At 41.6% G+C, this 20,592-nt stretch overlaps 1 protein-coding gene across 3 annotated transcripts; it reads right to left on the minus strand.

Moving 5' to 3' along the window:
* Positions 1–1,345: 1,345 nt before the first annotated feature.
* On the minus strand, positions 1,346–20,185 carry lrrc71 (leucine rich repeat containing 71). Of its 3 annotated transcripts, none has more exons than XM_046362517.1 (17): positions 19,837–20,185; positions 18,133–18,171; positions 17,696–17,830; positions 16,765–16,884; positions 16,375–16,450; positions 16,069–16,143; positions 14,800–14,868; positions 14,546–14,705; positions 14,305–14,388; positions 14,005–14,079; positions 13,518–13,622; positions 10,605–10,692; positions 10,442–10,521; positions 10,315–10,341; positions 7,901–8,012; positions 2,908–2,999; positions 1,346–2,594 (listed from the first exon to the last, which is right to left on the minus strand). In XM_046362517.1, exons 3-17 carry the CDS (start codon positions 17,799–17,801, stop codon positions 2,472–2,474), a joined length of 1,392 nt encoding a protein of 463 aa, XP_046218473.1. In that variant the 5' UTR covers positions 17,802–17,830; positions 18,133–18,171; positions 19,837–20,185; the 3' UTR covers positions 1,346–2,471. The 3 variants fall into 3 exon arrangements, with proteins under 3 accessions (XP_046218473.1, XP_046218474.1, XP_046218472.1); XM_046362516.1 differs by lacking the exon at positions 19,837–20,185 and adding an exon at positions 18,349–18,754 and having other exon boundaries at positions 1,347–2,594; XM_046362518.1 differs by lacking the exon at positions 18,133–18,171.
* Positions 20,186–20,592: the final 407 nt, after the last annotated feature.

A 20,592-nucleotide genomic window follows, 5' to 3' on the forward strand; every position in this document is an offset into this window, starting at 1 on the left:
ATCTATGGATTTCACATGACTGAGAATATAGATACCTTTAAAAGGGGGGGGGGGTATATGGGTGTGGATCAGAAAACCAGTCAGTATCTGGTGTGTCACCATTTCTCTCATGTGACACACCCTTCGCATAGAATTGATCAGGCTGTTGATTGTGACCTGTGGAATGTTGTCCCACTCTTCAATGGATGTGCTAAATTGCTGGATATTGGCAGGAACTGGAACACGCTATCGTACATGTCGGTCCAGAGCAAACATGCTCAATGTGGGACATTTTCAGCTTCCAGTAACTGTACAGATCCTTGCGACTTGGGGTCATGCAATATGAGGTAATGGTAGCAGATGAATGGCCACAACCATGGGCCTAAACCCATCACAGTACCTCTGTGTATTCAAATTGCCATCAATAAAATGCAACTGTGTTTGTTGTCCATCTAACCATACCATAACCCACCACCATGGGGCACTCTGTTCACAACATTGACATCAGCAAACCGCTCGCCCACAAAATGCCATACACATTGTCTGCCATCTGCCCTGTACAGTTGAAACCAGGATAATTCTCTGGTGGACATTCTTGAAGTCAGTAGGCCAATTGTAAGCTCCAACTTGAGACATCTGTGACATTGTGTTGTGTGACACAACTGCACATTGTAGAGTGGCCTTTTGTCCCCAGCACAAGGTGCACCTGTGTAATGATCGTGCTTTTTCATCTTGATCATGCTGTTTAATCTTCTTGATATGCCACACCTGTCAGGTGGATGGATTCTCTTGGCAAAGGAGAAATTCTCACTAACAAGGATGTAAACCAATTTGTGCACAATATTTGAGAGAAATAAGCTTTTTGTGTGTATGGATCATTTCTGGGATCTTTTCTTTCAGTTCATAAAACATGGAACCAACACTTTCCATGTTGCATTTGACATTTTTCTTCAGTTTGGACGCTACAGACGGTTTCCTTAGAATACCTATTTTTGGGATGTCTCATGGTCTGACAAACACCACTCTAGTTTTTCCACCTTTCACCGCAGATGTGGAAGTGCGACGTAGGCGGTGGACGCATCCAAAGCATCTCCAGTTTAAATTGACGGATTTCTAATGGGATTTATTTATTATGTTACTTAGATTAAGTAAGGTCCAGGGGTCCGCTCTCAATCTTTCAATCACCTACGTGAGTATATGCTCCTAAAAACCGATGAGGAGAGGCGGGACTTGCAGCGTGTCAAATGTCACAAATAGAACAGAGCTGTATTTTAGCGACTGGCTACGCAGACGCTCATTGATAAGTGCAAGCAGTGTGAGTGCAATGATTGAATAACGTGTACATTTATTTTTCAACGCTCGCGCACACGAAGCAAGCATGTTAAGGCAACCTCTTTGCACATGGGGAAAATGGCAAAATGCCGGTCTCCACTCAACATTCTCCCCCCAAGCAGACTTGGGTAGAGGTGGATCATCTTCCTCTGGTTTCAGACAATATGCTGGCTAAATAATCAACTACCAACTTTTGTATTGAAGCTGCTGATGCTTTGATAAACTCTTGACTAGCCAATTGGAGTATTACTGTTATCAAAAGGGAGCTAATGGGTTTGAATGACCTTAACGTCGATTCAGCCCCTTTTTTTATACAGTTTAAAAAACGTAACATTACGGTAACACAATACTGTCATCATAACCCCAATTTAAATGATGCAACAATTCACATTTTAATTTTTTAAACATTGTTTGCCTGGGTGTCGCGCTGGATGGAGCTGAACGTTGACACATCAGGTGCTGAGAGTGTAAAAGACTGGCAGGAGTACCAGGGATGTCCCCATCCCATCCATTGCAGCTCATCTAAAGTTTAACTAGCAGCTAACAGTGGCATGAAATAAATGTTGTCCAATGTGCCTTCACAAATATTTCTTGAAATGCATTCACCAGTAGAGACTCGTTTTCACATCCTGGTGCGTGCTGGCACCTTTCAAGTGACAACTAAAAAGTATGTAAAACAGATCGCTATTTTTGTGCTTTGTTTGGCTTGGCATCGTAAATGTTTTAACTAAATCAGGAGCTTGCTGATATACAAAGACATTTGAATGGAATTCATAAACTAAAATGCATCCAATGTGCAAACAAGGATCCCTGACTGCATCCTGATTCCTACAACTGTTTATTTTCAGAGTTAAAGATTTCACCTCTTATGAAGTGAACAGTTGTGGAGGTGAGTAGTATTTCATGTCATTGTTTTTGTTTATTGATTGGACTAGAGTAGACAAGTGACATGTGGAAATATAAATGGGGCACTAGCAGGAAAAACATCAATTTGTAATTCAAATTGAGAAACAAATTGGTAGCCTGGGTACCAGACCTGCTATCGTGCCAGTTATTGTCATATGCCAAACAAGGAGTGGCAAGGTAGCACGAATTGGTTCTGGTACCCACGATAACAAAATGGGTAGGGGAGTTAAGATTTTCACTCTGCTATCTATAGTTTATGCTGCCTGCCCCTGTTCGTCATCTACTTGAGCAGAGGCCGTTTTGTTGAGAGGATCCCTGAGTGACATCAGTTCTTTTATCTTGAGGAAGGAATCACAGTCTGGAGGGAAGCGGTTTCTCTGTAGGAAAAAAAAAGAGAAGTGGACTGGGGTCACATTCAGTGTTAAGGACACTGACAACAGGAGTAATTAAGTTGTTTCATTATACGAATCTTCAAGCTTTTGAACCAGCAACAAACACACAAAAAAGCAGATCAATGCACCCCACACACACACACACACACACACACACACACACACACACACACACACACACACACACACACACACACACACACACACACACACACACACACACACACACACACACACACACACACACACACACACACACACACACACACACGGAAGAGCTTGAATAGACAAGACTCACATTGAGACAGAGACGAAGCAGACCTCCCCCTTCAGTCTGCGCCCCCACTGAGGACAGGAAGAGGAGCAGCGACTGCTCTGAAAGCCTGTTGCCTACATGCAAATACAAAGACGATTCAAGTCATTTTTTTTTTTACAATCTTCCTCACTTCAACATCACATTATAATTGCAACAAAAAAAATCTTCCAATGTCCTAACTACGGCAGTTATTCCCATGTGATGAAAGCTGCCTTCACTGAGGATGTTGTTCGTATGTCCCAAATGGCATCCTATTCCCTATAAAGTGCTTTACTTTTGACCAGGACCCATAGGGCTCTGGTCAAATGTACCCATTGGGATCTGGTCAAAAGTAGTAGGGTGTAATTATGGACACAACCTGTGTTGTGAAAGTGGCAGAGGTGGGACCAAGTCACTATTATTAGAGTCACAAGGTTAGAGTCTCTAGTCAAGTTCAAGTCCTGCATTCTAAGAGCAAGTGAAGTCGAGTCAAGTAAAATTAAATCTAGACTTGTAGTTGAACCAGTCATTCCACATCTATATTTATTGAGGCTACAGACAGCTGTTTTCACTAGTCTGCAGCACGTTTTGGGAAGAAAATGGAATTGTTGTGTGGCAGATGTGAAATGGCTAGATACATTGCCTTGCGAAAGTATATGGCCCCCTTGAACATTGCGACCTTTTGCCACATTTCAGGCTTCAAACATAAAGATATAAAACTGTATTTTTTTGTGAAGAATCAACAACAAGTGGGACACAATCATGAAGTGGAACGACATTTATTGGATATTTCAAACTTTTTTAACATATCAACAACTGAAAAATTGGGCGTGCCAAATTATTACTTTCAGTGCAGCAAACTCTCTCCAGAAGTTCAGTGAGGATCTCTGAATGATCCAATGTTGAACTAACTGACTAATGATGATAAATACAATCCACCTGTGTGTAATCAAGTCTCCGTATAAATGCACCTGCACTGTGATAGTCTCAGAGGTCCGTTAAAAACGCAGCGAGCTTCATGAAGAACAAGGAACACACCAGGCAGGTCCGAGATACTGTTGTGAAGAAGTTTAAAGCCGGATTTGGATACAAAAATATTTCCCAAGCTTTAAACATCCCAAGGAGCACTGTGCAAGCGATAATATTGAAATGGAAGGAGTATCAGACCACTGCAAATCTACCAAGACCTGGCCGTCCCGCTAAACTTTCAGCTCATACAAGGAGAAGACTGATCAGAGATGCAGCCAAGAGGCCCATGATCACTCTGGATGAACTGCAGAGATCTACAGCTGAGGTGGGAGACTCTGTCCATAGGACAACAATCAGTCGTATATTGCACAAATCTGGCCTTTATGGAAGAGTGGCAAGAAGAAAGCCATTTCTTAAAGATATCCATAAAAAGTGTTGTTTAAAGTTTGCCACAAGCCACCTGGGAGACACACCAAACATGTGGAAGAATGAAACCAGATGAAACCAAAATTTAACGTTTTGGCAACAATGCAAAACGTTATGTTTGGCGTAAAAGCAACACAGCTCATCACCCTGAACACACCATCCCCACTGTCAAACATGGTGGTGGCAGCATCATGGTTTGGGCCTGCTTTTCTTCAGCAGGGACAGGGAAGATGGTTAAAATTGATGGGAAGATGGATGGAGCCAAATACAGGACCATTCTGGAAGAAAACCTGATGGAGTCTGCAAAAGACCTGAGACTGGGACGTAGATTTGTCTTCCAACAAGACAATGATCCAAAACATAAAGCAAAATCTACAATGGAATGGTTCAAAAATAAATATATCCAGGTGTTAGAATGGCCAAGTCAAAAGTCCAGACCTGAATCCAATTGAGAATCTGTGGAAAGAACTGAAAACTGCTGTTCACAAATGCTCTCCATCCAACCTCACAGAGCTCGAGATGTTTTGCAAGGAGGAATGGGAAATAATTTCAGTCTCTTGATGTGCAACGCTGATAGAGACATACCCCAAGCGACTTACAGCTGTAATCGCAGCAAAAGGTGGCGCTCCAAAGTATTAACTTAAGGGGGCTGAATAATTTTGCACGCCCAATTTTTCAGTTTTTGATTTGTTAAAAAAGTTTTAAATATCCAATAAATGTCGTTCCACTTCATGATTGTGTCCCACTTGTTGTTGATTCTTCACAAAAAATACAGTTTTATATCTATATGTTTGAAGCCTGAAATGTGGCAAAATGTCGCAAAGTTCAAGGGGGCCGAATACTTTCGCAAGGCACTGTAGTTAGCGGTGGTGTGCGCTAATAGTGTTTCAGTCGGTGACGTCACTCACTCAGACCTAGAAGTAGTTGTTCCCCTTGTTTGGCTTTTGTGGCGCGACACTTCGTGAGTGACTGTGGTTGATGTGTGCAGAGGGTCCCTGGTTCGAGCCCAGGTTGGGGCGAGGAGAGGGACGGAAGCTATACTGTTACAGTTGCCTCTAGTTGTGTTGTTGTCCTCCGTTGGCTAGCTAGCTAAAATGTTCCCTTTCCTAAATAAGCCATGGATGGAGATATGAATTTGGACTTAATTCTATGTACTGGCCAATGATTACAACAGTCATTCTGATCCGACCATGAATTCATACATTCTTCATCTGGCCTGAGAGGATGTAAGTTCAATATGTAGAAGGCTAATCTTAGCTAGCTGGCTAATTGTTGCCCATGATAGGAAGTTAGTCTAGTGGGCAAGCATTTTAGCCAGGTAGCCTAGGACAACAAAAACTAAAAGCGTATACTGTATGACAGTGTCACAGACCGTTTCGGCAACATGAAAGACAGGAGGATGGCATTGGCATTTCTCTACAAGTAGGGTGAGTCCACATGTTTTTTCTACTTACTGATTTTACCCACGCACTGCTACCGACACACTGAGGTGCACACACTCCTATTACACACAACCACAATGTCTGTATCAGAGGCTATTGCCAATGTATATTTGGTAAATCTGCTTGTATATTTTGTATGATATGGCGCTTTCACCATTGGAGAGCACTTTGTTCTCTTGTTGAAATGTTTGCTGTTGACAAACACACAACACCATATTTAATTCAATTAACAGAATTTCTACGTCATGAGTCTTGTGCACATGAAAGTTCGCAATGAACATCGTGCCCACTCGGAAGGTAAGAAATGGTACATGAAAACATATGTCCAAGTGTTTCAATAAACAGTACAGGGATGGAATGTTGAAACGTTAGCAATTATTTTAGGATTAGATGGAATATATACACTGAACAAAAATATGAAACGCAACATGTTAAGTGTTGGTTCCATGTTTCATGAGATTAAATGTTCCATACGCAAATGTGTTTACATCACTGTTAGTAAGCATTTCTCCTTTGCCAAGATAATCCATCCACCTGACAGGTGTGCCATATCAAGCTGATTAAACAGCATGAACATTACACAGGTGCACCTTGTGCTGGGGACAATAAAAGTCCACCCTAAAATGTGCAGTTTTGTCACACAACCCAATTTCACAGATGTGTCCAGGTATGTCCAACAGAGCTGTTGTCAGAGAAATTAATGTTAATGCCGCCTCCATTGTCGTTTTAGAGAATTTGGCAGTATGTTCAACCGGCCTCACAACCTCAGACCACGTTTAACCACGGCAGCCCAGGACCTCCACATCCAGCTTCTTCACCTGTGGGATCGTCTGAGATCAGCCGATGAAACGGTCCAGCTGATGAAACGGTGAGTTTGCACAACCAAAGGAATTCTGGTCGATGACCACTGGCACGCTGGAGAAGTGTGCTCTTCTTGGATGAATCCCGGCTTCAACTGTACTGGGCAGATGGCAGACGGCGTGTACGGCATCATGTGGACAAGCGGTTTGCTGATGTCAACGTTGTGAACAGAGTGCCCCATGGTGGGGTTATGGTATGGGCAGGCATAAGTTACGGACAACAAACACAATTGCATTTTATCAATGACAATTTGAATGCACAAAGATACTGTGAGGAGATCCTGAAGTCTATTGTTGTGCCATCTGCCGCCATCACCTCATGTTTCTGCATGATAATGCACGTCCCCATGTCTCAAAGATCTGTACACAATTCCTGGAAGCTGAAAATGTCCCAGTTCTTCCATGGCCTGCATACTCACCAGACATGTCACCCATTAAGCATGTTTGGGATGCTTCTCACAGCAATTGAAGAGTGGGGCAACATTCCACAGGCCAGAATCAACTCTATGCGAAGGAGATGTGTCGTGCTGTGACATCTCACATCAGATACTGACTGGTTTTCTGATCCACACCCCTACATATTTTAAGGTATCTCTGACCAACAGATCCATATCTGTATTCCCAGTCATGCGAAATCCATAGATTAGGGCCTAATGAATTTATTTCAATTGACTAATTTCCTTATATGGACTGTAACTCTAAAATGTTTGAAATTGTTACATGTTGCGTTTATTTGTTGCGTTTTATAGATTTACCACATATGCATTTAAACGTGTGAAAGTAACAGCAAACATTTCAACAAGAGAACAAAGCTCTCTCCACTGGCAGGAGTTTGGAGAGAACAAGTGGATAGACAATTTTTAGAGCTGAATATTTATTTATTATGGCAATCCTGTCTCCTTACATTTTGACATTTGCGCTGCACCCGATCCCATTGCTGTACATCAAATCAGTAATCTGTTCACTAGCTCTCCCGCCCTGTGTTGATAATTTGCTGGTCCAATCAGTGACAAGTGTGCGTTTCTCTAGCCAATCTGTTGCATGTTTTTTTTTGCAAGGGCAATGCTGCGGCTACGGTCTCTGGCTGCGTGGAGAGTAATCCACGGAGACTCTGTGCCGCAGAGTGACAAAACATTACAAAAACCTGGCCAGATCATTTCAAGGCTCAAGACAAAGTCAAGTCCCACGTCTTGAGGCTCAAAGTCCAAATCAAGTTGAGTCTCAAGTCATCAAAGTTGTGACTCGAGTCAAACTCGAGTCCAAGTAAATGTGTCTCTGGGAATTGGCACGGAGTCTGACCTGCTAGGTTGAGGGAGGTGAGGGCTGTGTTCCCAGGCAGAATTACTCTGCCTCCAGTGTGTTGCACTCCCGGCTCCAGCAGGGGGCTCACTGTCTCAACCAACTCTGCTGACTGGTGGAAGGAAACTGTATGAAAAATCTGAGTTGTGTCCCATATTGCACCTTATTCCTTTTATAGTGTGCTACTCTTGACCAGGGCAAAAGTAGTGCACTATGAAGGGAATAGGGTGCTATTTGGGATGCAACTCAGTATCAAAATATTGATGAAGTTTAGTTTTATGTACATCATACAGTGCAAAGTATTTAGGCCTCTTCACTTTTCCACATTTTTTTTTACGTTACAGCCTTATTCTAAAATGGATTAAATATCCCCCCCTCAATCTACACACAATACCCCATAATGACAAAGTGAAAACAGGTTTAGACATTTTAGCTAATCTATTAAAATTAAAAAACATAAATACCTTATTTACATAAGTATTCAGACCCTTTGCTATGAGACTCAAATTTAGCTCAGGTGCATTCTCTTTCCATTGATCATCCTTGACATGTTTCTACAACTTGGAGTCCACCTGTGGTAAATTCAATTGATTGGACATGATTTGGAAAGGCACACACCTGTCTATGTAAGGTCCCACAATTCACAGTGCATGTCAGAGCAAAAACCAAGCCACGAGGTCAAAGAAATTGTCCGTAGAACTCAGACAGGATTGAGTCGAGGCACAGATCTGGGTATGGGTACCAAAATATTTCTGCAACATTGTAAGTCCTCAATAACTCTTCCTAGAACTGGCCACACTGAACAATCGGGGAAGAATGGCCTTGGTAAGGGAGGTGACCAAGAGCACGATGTTCACTCTGACAGAGCTCCAGTTCCTCTGTGGAGATGGGAGAACCTTCCAGCACTCCACCAATCAGGCCTTTAGGGTAGAGTGGCTAGATGGAAGCCACTCCTCAGTAAAAGGAACAAGACAGCCCGCTTGGAGTTTGCCGAAAGGATCCTAAAGGACTCTGACCATGAGAAACTGATCTACAAAAAGAGTAAACGGAGACTGTACTTTCTCAAAAAGCTGGGATCTTTTAATGTTAATTGTACTATACTGACTCTGTTTTACAAATCTTTCATTGAGTTTTCACTTTTTGTATTGTTTGTTGGTTTGGCAATTCTACTGTCAGCCAGAGAAATATGCTGAGAAGGATTATCACCACATCAAGCAAGGTACTTGGAGTCAAACAGACAGGCCTGGATGAGAACTTTAAGGTCATGGCCCTCCGCAAGGCTCACAAAATCATTTTAGACCCAAGCAACCCCCTGTACCCGGACTTTGAACTACTCCCCTCTGGGCGCAGGTATAGTGCATCCCTCGGAAGGAAAAACAGAACTAGACAATAATTTGTGCCAGGTGTGATATTCCTCCTAAATAGCTCGGGCTAATGTTCCTATCCACCGAGTAAGGCCAGCAGGCTAGTCTCTTTTTAATGGTATGTAACTTATGAGAGTTGTATTGTCAATTTGTTTTGTTGTGTACATGACACTGCAACAAAATTTCCCCATGGGGAAAAAGTCAGTAAAAATACAAGATTCTCTGGCCTGATGAAACCAAGATTTAACTATTTGGCCTGAATGCCAAGTGTCACATCTGGAGGAAACCTGGCACTATCCCTACGGTGAAGCATGGTGGTGGCAGCATCATGCTGTGGGGATGTTTTTCAGCAGCAGGGATTGGGAGAGTAGTCAGGATCGAGTGGAAAGATGAAAGGAGCAACATACAGAAGAGGTCCTTGATGAAAACCTTCTCCAGAGTGCTCAGGAATTCAGACCTGGGCAAAGGTTCGCATTCCAACAGGACAACGACCCTAAGCAAACAGCCAAGACCACACAGGAGTGGCTTTGGGACATGTCTCTGAATGTCCTTGAGTGGCCCAGCCAGAGCCCGGACTTGAACATCTCTGGAGAGACCTGAAAATAGCTGTGCAGCGACGCTCCCCATCCAACCTGACAGAGCTTGAAATGATTTGCGGAGAAACTCCCAAATACAGGTGTGCCAAGCTTGTAGCGTCATACCCAAAAAGACTCGAGGCTGTAATCTCTGCAAAAGGTGCTTCAACAAAGTACTGAGTAAAGGGTCTGAAAACATGTGTAAATTGTGATATCAGTTTTTTTTTTAAACCTGTTTTTGCTTTGTCATTATGTGGTATTGTGTGTAGATTGAGGGGGGAAAACAATGTAATAAATATTAGAGTAAGGCTGTAATGTAACAAAATGTGGAATACTTTGCAAATACACTGTATATCCACCAAATCCAAACATTATGCATTTCACAGTCTAAGCATTTTCTCTTTGAAAAGAAACACTAACATGTTGTCATCTTTGAGACAAACTGCAATGTACACATACACCCAAACAAACACACCTTATTCTGTGTAGCATTGGCCTTCTCCTGCAGAAAGAAACAGAGGGACATGAGCTGTCCACAATGTACATATTTCCAAGGGGATACAATGCATTTAACCTGAGTCTAACAGGGTCTCTGTTGGTACCTCTTGATCCAACACAGATGGGCGCTTCTCTTTACCCCCTGACTTTCCCCCTTTACCCCGGGGCAACTTGGTGTCAGAGGCTGAAAGAAGGAACAAGAAAAACTAAGGTATAGAAGAGAGAGAAATATTATGGTTATCATAAGGGTTTATGACAATGCTTTACCTTTTCTGGCCAACTTTGGTTCCTCTTTCTTTCCTGCTACCCCTCCTGTTTGGTTTGCTGCTGGCTTCTCATCCTTTTTGGCTGTGTCCTAAAAATAAAAATCAAGTGATTAATCTGAATATGAAGGAAACTTTTTTCTGTGTGTTTATGAAAGAGATCATACTGTATGGGCGGTTTCCCTGAGACAGATTAAGCCTAGAACAGCGTTTCCCAAACTTGGGGTCGCGACCAACGGTGGGGGTCGTCTGATTTTAATATATATATAGATATATATGTTACCTTTATTTTAACAGTGAAGACATATTGAGACCTCATTTACAAATGTGCCTTGTGGATTCGTAAAGTATTCAGACCCCTGGACTTTTTCCACATTTTGTTACGTTACAGCCTTATTCTAAAATGTATTAAATTGTTTTTTTTCTGCTCATCAATCTACACACGATACCCCATAATGACAAAGCAAAAACAGGTTTTTAGAAATGTATAAAAAATAAAAACCTTGAAATAACACATTAGTATTTGGACCCTTTACTGAGTACTTTGTTGAAGCCCCTTTGGCAGTGATTACAGCCTCGTCTTCTTGGGTATGACGCTACAAGCTTGGCACACCTGTATTTGAGGAGTTTCTCTATTCTTTTCTGCAGATCCTCAAGCTCTGTCAGGTTCGATGGGGAGCGTCACTGCACAGCTATTTTCAGGTCTCTCCAGAGATGTTTCACCGGGTTAATGTCCGGGCTCTGGCTGGGCCACTCAAGGACATTCGGAGACCTGTCCCGAAGCCACTCCTGCGTTGTCTTGGCTGTGTGCTTAGGGTCGTTATCCTGTTGGAAGGTGAACCTTCGCCCCAGTCTGAGGTCCTAAGCAGGTTTTCATCAAAGAGCTCTCTGTACTTTGCTCTGTTCACCATTCCCTCAATCCTGTCATGTGCCTTTTACTGAGGAGTGGCTTCCTTCTGGCCACTTTACCATAAAGGCCTGATTGGTGGAGCTCAGCTGAGATGGTTGTCCTTCTGGAAGGTTCTCCCATCTCCAGAGGAACTCCGGAGCTCTGTCAGAGTGACCATTGTGATCGTGGTCATCTCCCTGACCAAGGCCCTTCTCCCTCGATTGCTCAGTTTGGCTGGGCGGCCAGCTCTTGGAAGAGTCTTGGTGGTTCCAGACTCTTCCATTTAAAAATGATGGAGGCCACTGTGTTCTTGTGGACCTTCAATGCTTCAGATATTTATTTGGTACCCTTCCCCAGATCTGTGCCTCGACATGGCCTCATGGCTTTGGACATGCACTGTCAACTGTGAGACCTTATATAGTAAGACAGGCATGTGCCTTTCCAAAACATGTCCAATCAATTGACTTTACCACAGGTGGACTCCAATCAAGTTATAGAAACAGCTCAAGGATGATCAATGGAAACAGGATGCGCCTGAGCTCAATTTCAAGTCTCATAGCAAAGGGTCTGAATACTTATGTTAAATAAGGTATTTCTGTTGTTTTTTTGTACATTTGCAAACATTTCTAAAAACCTGTTTTCGCTTTGTCATTATGGGGTATTGTGTGTAGATTGAGGAAAATAAATAATCTAATCCATTTTAGAATAAGGCTGTAACATAACAAAATGTGGAAAAAGTGAAGGGGTCTAAATACACTGTACACCACTTAAATTATCTCCCTCTCCCCTTCCTTCAAATGTGGCTCTAACTTTTGAAGCTATACGCTACAGATGACTGCCGAAATAAATGAAGCACCAACATAAAGTGTCTCAGTATGTGTGGGGCCAACATGAACCAGAACAGCTTCAATGTGCCTTGGCATAGATTCTACAAGTGTCTGGAACTCTATTGGAGGGCTGCGACACCATTCTTCCATGAAAAAGTAGATAATTTGGTGTTTTGTTGATGTGGTGGAAAACGCCGTCTCAGGCACCACTCCATAATCTCCCAATTGGGTTGAGATCTAGTGACTGACACACACACGTTTACACCCTATGCTCCATTGAGACCCCAATTTAAAAAGTCACAGATCTCTTCTTCTAGTCATGGTAGCCAAAATAATGGGCAACTGGGTAGTTTTATACATGACCCTAAGCATTATGGGATGTTAATTGCTTAATTAACTCCGGAACCACACATGTGGAAGCACCTGCTTTCAATATACTTTGTATCCCTCATTTAGTAAAGCATTTCCTTTATTTTTGCAGTTACCTGTATTAGGACCCCATTCCCGAAAGCTAAAGTCGTCTGCCGCTGCTCTGACGTTGCTGACGCATGCCAGATCTTAAAATGCTTGGATCGCTATTTTACGTATCAGTTGACCACGTCATGTTATAGAAATCTGGTGCCCGACGGCATAGTCGATGACGTGGCACACATAGGGCTGTGGTGGTCACTAATGACCAGCAGCAACATCAGAAGAAGCCTAATTACCGTGACTAAACGGTCATGTGGAATTTGACTGCCTTCATGACTCGTGACTGCCGGTGTGGCGGTAATACGGTCATCGCAACAGCCTTAGGCACACAACCATTGCTTGATGCATTCATCGTCGCCGCAGGGGAACCCGACCTAAGACTCTCAGGAACATATTTTTATTGTCTGTTTCCCTCTACAATGCTCACAGGCCATGCATGATTCATTAGAAAGAACAGGACCAGGCACCAAATTCAAAACAATGATGGCATTCTTTTCTACATAGAAGATCATATCCAATTTTTTCCTGATGATCTGAACTTCCCGATATCTTTCTAATGCAATTCAGTCACTTCAAACCATAATTGTTTTAGATTGAAGTACTGTCAGACGGATTTGTAATAGGGTCACGAGCCCAAAATGTTTGGGAACCCCTTTCCTAGACCATGCCTTTAGTCCAGGACTAGGCTTAGTCAGTGCCTGGGAAACTAGCCCCGAGTTCTGGTAGGTACTTTTTTCTTAGAGGCAACCTTGGCTCCTTTGCTGACGTTGCGCTCCAGTGAGGAGCTGCTGGGGATGGAGAGAGGTCGTTCACACTTAGAGTCAGCATGAGAGGGCTGGGAAGACAGAGAGAGAGAGAAAAAAGGGTCAGATTAGTGTGCGTGCAGTTTAGTTTGAGTTAGTGTGTAGCTATTGGTGTGTTATTCTTCTATAGAAGTGTGTAGGTGTGTGTGTGTGGCTTGGGATGGTCTAGCGGTCTAAGCCGCTGCCTCCAGAATACATATCCAGGTGAGAGCGTGGGTTTAAATCCGTCACACTGCTTTTCTAGCACGCTCTCTCTCTCTTCCTACCTTTCCTGTCAGTATTGATCATCCTGTTATTGTTCTATATAATAAAAAAAATATGAAAAGCAAATATATAAAAAGAAGTGGGACTGCCCCAGTCCTAAAAAAAATGAATTTAAGAAAAGTAGTGTGTAGGTGTGCTTTCCGCTCTCACCGACTGGTCTCTTCTGAGCAGCAGCCTCCTCCTCTCAACAACCTCATCGTGGGTCAGAGAAAAAGGACCCAGCACCTAAGGAACCCACACAGAGAGAGAGAGAGAGAGATCATTGGGAGGGTAAAGATACAAAAAAGACTTGGATCCTAAATGGCACCCTATTCCCTATGTAGTGCACTACTTCAAACCAGGCCCATAGGGAATGCACTATTTAAGGAATGGAGTGCCATTTGTTATACACCCTTTGAAAACTCTTAGTTTATTTTTAAAGGGGAATCATGTAAGCGGTTAAGTACCCACCTCTGCCAGACGAGAGGCTCCTGTGTCTCCAATATGATTATTGGCCAGAGAGAGACACAGCAAAGAGCGATTCAGACGCAAACCCTGGTAGCAAAAATAGGGGAGAAAGAAGTTGATACAACAACAAATATCTGCCACGTATCATCCTTCAAGGCTGGTAAATGTGGAAAACACATTTCTACAATAGTGGGGTACATTTTTTACATTTGACTAATTTAGCAGATGCTCTCATCCAGAGTACCTGTGCTATATGAGCAGCACCCGCATCACCAATGGAATTGAAGGCCAGATTGAGTGACAGAAGATTATTGTTGGCAGTCTGGGCTGTAGCGAGGGCTGAGCCAATCAGGCGAGCTCCCTCCTCGCCAATCCGGTTATTACGCAGTGATACATGAGTAAGCCTGTATTGTAGTGATACATCATCATCATTGAAATTTGTGTGTAAGAATGATTGAAAAAAATATATGTAATAATAAATAAAAAACAGCGACTCACATACTGTCTTCAGATATAAGGAGGTGATAACTCTGCTCTGGTAGTGGGTTTCCCTCCAAAACCACAGTCCTAACCGAGAGACAGAGAACATGAGAAGTTCAGGGGCTGACTGTATCAAGCGTCTCAGAGTACGAGCGCTGCCTGAAGATCAGGTCCCTGCTGTCCATGTAATCTTATCATTGTAATCTAAAAGGTAAAACTGATCCTAAATCAGCACTACTCCGAGACACTTTATTAATACGGGCCCAGATATTATTTCATTATGCTCTGCATATCTCCATGACACAGGTAGTGAAGCACCTTCAAAGAGAATAGGTACGGTGCATTCAGGAAGTATTCACACCCTTTGACTTTTTCCACTTTACAGCCTGAATTTAATATGGATTAATTATATATGTATTTTTGTCACTGGCCTACACACAATACCCCATAATGTCAAAGTGCAATTATGTTTATCAACATTTTTACAAATGAATTAAACATTTAAAACTTAAATGTCTTGAGTCAATAAGTATTCAAGCCCTTTGTTATGGCAAGCCTAAATAAGTTAAAAGAGTAAGTAAAAAAAAATGCTTAAAGTCCCACAATAAGTTGCATGGACTTGCAAAAAAATGTGGCGAAGCAATTCATTTTTTGTCCTGATTATATTTGGGGCAAATCTCATACAACACATTACTGAGCACCGCTCTCGATATTTTCAATCATAGTGGTGGCTGCATCATGTTATTGGTATGCTTGTAATCGGTAAGAACTGGGGAGTTTTTCAGGATTAAAAAAAATAAACTGAATGGAGCTAAGCACAGGCAAATCCTAGAGAAAAACCTGGTTCAGATCCTGAACCAGAAACACCTGGTTCAGTCTGCCTTCCACCAGAACTGAGAGAATAATTCACCTTTCAGCAGGACAATAGCCTAAAACAGGTGTTTCAGGGGCTGAAAAGACTAAATGGGCAAATGTTGCACAATCCAGTTGTGGAAACCTCTTAGAGACTTACCCAGAAAGACTCACAGCTGTAATCACTGCCAAAGGTGCTTCTATAAAGTATTGTCTCAGGGGTGTGAATACTTATGTTAATTATATATTTCTGTATTTAATATATGTCTTAATATTTCTAAAAACATGTTTTCACTTTGTCATTATGGGGTATTGTATGTAGATGAGTGAGAGAATAATACATTTTGAATTCAGTCTGTAACACAATGTGGAATAAGTCAAGGGGTATAATGAATACTTTCTGAAGGCACTGTATATGGTGAATCATCCAATCACCTTAGGTTTGAGCAGAGAGATATTGTATTCTTCAGGGAGGTCAGAGTTCGCCCCGTCAGACCAGCACACCACAGACTGCAACACAGAAGATAATATTGCAAGAGCAATGCCTACCCCCCAAACATTACACTAACAACCAAGTAACAATAAATGTGGGATAATTTGCTCAGTTTCATTCAGGAAAAGGACATAAGCTGGGAAAAAAAACATGCCGAACATGCCCAATAGAGCTTAGCTTTGCCTTGGGCAAATACTGTATATCATGAAGTACAAAAAGATGCATCTCAATCTAAATACAGTACTCACTGCAGATTCTGTAGGTTGCTTAGGGCTGGAAGTGTCTTGTTAAGCACTCGAGCCATCAGCTCATCTACCTTCCACCCTACGAAATGACAGAAACAATGGCTCTGACACTTTTTGTTTGCCCATTACAAATGATGTTCATACAATAGTGACTACATGGTACTATTTATATTGTTCACTGTGTAAGAGGTGAATATGTAAGAGAAGTGGTACAGTTCAAATGTCAATTTCAGTGTCTCTTGAGAGAAAGCAGTATTGTTTTAAAACAATATCTTTAAATGATTTTTTCTGTATGTTGTTTACTATCACAACTACACTACATTGTTTACTTTAGGAGAATTCTAATGGTGTTCAGACAGTGAAGGATTATGTTTGGTTCAGTTATGCTCTCACCACACACCCTGACCTCCTTAATACTGCGAGGGTCCTCGCTCTCCAGCTCCACTTGGAGGCGTGGTTTAGGGCACCACGTTGTGGTCGCTATACCAGCACCCATCTGGGACTGGCTCTCCTCTGACGCCACAAGTATGTAAATGATAAACAGCAATAATAAAAAGTGAGACTGAGTCCCAAATGGCACCCTATTCCCTTTATAGTACACTTATGGGCACTGATCAAAAGTAGTACATTATAGGGTGCTATTTGGGACATGAGAGAGCTTGGGAATAATGTGTAATGAAATGTGTGCACACAGCCACACACAAAATGTATACCGTAAATAAAATATATAAAGTATGTAGAAAATATAAATGGGCCAATAGTTTTATAATATAATCAAAAATAATATAAACAAAATCACCAAAATAAAAGCTAGACAGGTATAATTAAAAATTCCAAAAACAATTAATTTAGCAGTACTGATTTTGTTCTTATGTTTGAGCAAAAGTACACAGCATTAGCCATGGCAAAATGCATAGAATTGATGGGACATTTGCTTTAACACTGCAAAACAATTATCTCAGCTCCATGGTAGAATATGTCTCAGGTGTGTAAATGGTAGAATATGTCTCAGGTGTGTAAATTTGCTATAAAACAGTAAACATTTCTCCATGGTAGAATATGTCTCCGGTGTGTAAATTTGCTTTAAAACAGTAAACATTTCTCTCAGCTTCATGGATAATGTTTTTGAAATGCAGGAAATTGTCTTAAAAAAGCAACAGGTCCACCACGCCCATTGTCACGCCCCCTGCAACGTCCAATACCTAAGCCCCCTTTTCCCCTTTTTGATCTAGAAAAAACCCTGGGCCTAGCAATAGAGAAACGAGTAAGACATGAGGCTTAGCGCCTCATGGTTAATGTGAATGGCTGGTGGACTGTCATTTACCCATGTTGCCTCTCTCTGTGGTAGGAGTGACAGAGGCTGGGGCTCGTGGGGTTACAGCAGGGATCTCCTTCATGCCCAGAAGAGAACACAGCTCAGGGAAGTCCATCTCCAGGCTGCCAGAGCACTGATAATCATCTTTTAGAGAGAGGATCAAATCACAGAATGACATCCAGTGATTCCATCTGCCATTATGACTACCCATTCAGTTTTGCAATAAAATCTCACTGTACTGAGGTTATTAAAAACAGAAAGTTCAATCTGCAGCAACAAACAAAATGTTAGGTACAGTACTATACATTTCCCAAAATAGTACAATCTTACCTGAACCAGTATCTGGGCAACTGAGGTATATCTGGGCAGAGGAGGATGAATATGCCTACTCGTGATATGTATATTCTCTTCCTCTGCCCAGATAATGTTACTGGTTCAAATCTTACCTATCCTCTGAACTGGACATTTCTCCTGTATATTTAGTCCTAGTGGCCAGAGAAAGGGACAAAGAACAGTGAAGTGCTCAGCTATTTAATTAACAACCGAAATATATAACAAAATAAGCCAAACTTCTGCATCTGTACCACGGTCTACGTAAATAGCACTTGTCATTAGAAACTGGACTTGTCAGGCAAGGCTGGGACTGAATTCCTTCATCTTACCAGCAGTTTTCGAAAACTCATCCTCAACGTTACCAGCTGCCTTCTCTTTCACGACTTTCTCAACCCTCTTTTTCATCCTCAAGGTGATGTAGCTTAGCTAGCTAGTACGTAAGTACAATAGGCAGGTGACGTTAGCAAGCTAGCTAGCAAGCTAACATTCACAGATGTTGACTGTAATTATACTTTAGCTACTGTTGTTACAGTCTAACGTTTGTCAAATGAACAGTTCATTATAGCCTCCTAAACGAACAAGAGTAATATTTCGCTTGCTATCTAGCGACATATGCTTTTAGCAAGCTGTGTGTGTTTTCTTTCAGTCCAATTTACGCCACTTTCAGTTGTTTTCACTTGCTTGAAACTTCCAGAGCGAGCTAGACTGGCGTCATTACCCGTTATCACCATGCCAACCGCCCCTCCTTCCCCAGGGAATTTTATTTATTTATTTATTTAACCAGGTAGGCAAGTTGAGAACAAGTTCTCATTTACAACTGCGACCTGGCCAAGATAAAAAAAACTAGGACAACATATTTTACTTGAATTTACCTACAATGGATGGATGGATGGATGGATTTGGGCACTCTCCTTGTCCTGTTTATGTTCTCTGGACCACAGTTCATATAGTTATTTGATAAACCTGCAGGTAACTGCCAAAATAAAAGGAAACACTTGCGTAAACGAGGGATACCAAGTATATTGAAAGCAGGTGCTTCCATGCAGGTGTTGTTCCCTAAGTTATTTAAGCAATTAACACCCCCATCATGCCAAGGCTCATGCATAAAATTGCCCAGTTGTCCATTATTTTGGTTACCATGGCTAGAATAAAAAAGATCTCACTGACTTTGAAAGAGGGGTCTCAAAGGAGCATTAGGGGTTTAAAGTGTGTTCGTGTGGAGCTGCACCTGAGACAGCGGTTTCCACCAGCATCAACAAAACACTAAATTATGTAATTTCTCATGGAAGAATAGTGTCTTATAGAGTTCCAGTTGTAGAATCAATGCCAACACTTTATATTGATGTTTCCTTTATTTTGGCATTTACCTCCTAGTTCAGTGGTTCATCCAGCTACATACCAGAAATCAACCAACAGACACGATAACAAAATGATGCAATAAGCCGAAATCGAATGAATGACAAGTAACAAATGGACGGTTTTGTTACTGTTTGTTACTCGGGCCTCATTGAGTCATTCATTTGATTTGGCTTTACTGTGTCATTCTGTTTTTCGGTATAAAAAAATATTAAATAAATAATAATTTGTTAAAATATTGAATTTGGCCTTTACTACTATAGTCCAAAGAAATGCATTGAATAACACATTTATAAATGTTTTTTTTTAAAGACAGTCAAAAAATGTATCATAAGAAACAAGGTTTTGCAGCGTTTGTCCTTTATCTATGAGATATAAAAAAATATTTAACCATTTTTGGGGTAGGCACAAAACTACCCTCACACTTCCATTTAAAAAAAATGTAAACCAGTACCGGTTACCTTCAGACGAGTCCCGTGACACTTGTGTGGGTCACAGAGCAAAACGTAGAACTCCAACGTATTGATGTAGCCCAAACCGTTCAGATGCTACAAACAGAAGTTGGAAAATGGAAGGTACCTAGGGTTGTAATAGTTTTGTAGGACAAACCGTTCGGACGCTACAGAGGTTTTCGTGAGAGGGATGTCTCATGGTTAGACAAACACTACTCTTCCACCTTTCACCACAAATGCAGAAGTGCGACATAGGCGGATGCGGTGGATTGAGACACATCCAATGCCAAAATGTATGTCTATCTTAAATTGACAGATTCTGATGGGGATTTTCTTTGCGTCAATCAACTCTAGGGAGTTAAAGTTTGTTTGAATTAAAATCATGTTGGGAAATAAGTTAGCCAATTGCGTTTTGATTCTTGACCCATGAGGCTCAACAATGGGGCAAACCTTCTTGCTATACCTCAGTGGTCTGGGTGGCCAGATAGCTAGCAACAATGACAAGAAACTGCCATCATAAGTGGCTCGTTTCAGATTGATTGATCTTGTTCTTGATCCCATGACTTGTTCTGAGGTGTTTTGACTGATGTTACATCTGTGCTAATATGGCAAAATTCTAGCTAGCTAACCAACAACTGTAACAATGCATTTGAGACAACAAGTGCTTATTGTGCAACTTTATTTATGTTTTCAATAAACTTTGGAGACAAAATTATAGTTATATATATACACACATTATCAACAATCTAAGCCAATGATTCTGCC

The sequence above is a fragment of the Oncorhynchus gorbuscha genome, linkage group LG09 (genome assembly GCF_021184085.1).
Source record: "Oncorhynchus gorbuscha isolate QuinsamMale2020 ecotype Even-year linkage group LG09, OgorEven_v1.0, whole genome shotgun sequence".
Taxonomy (NCBI): Eukaryota; Metazoa; Chordata; class Actinopteri; order Salmoniformes; family Salmonidae; genus Oncorhynchus; species Oncorhynchus gorbuscha.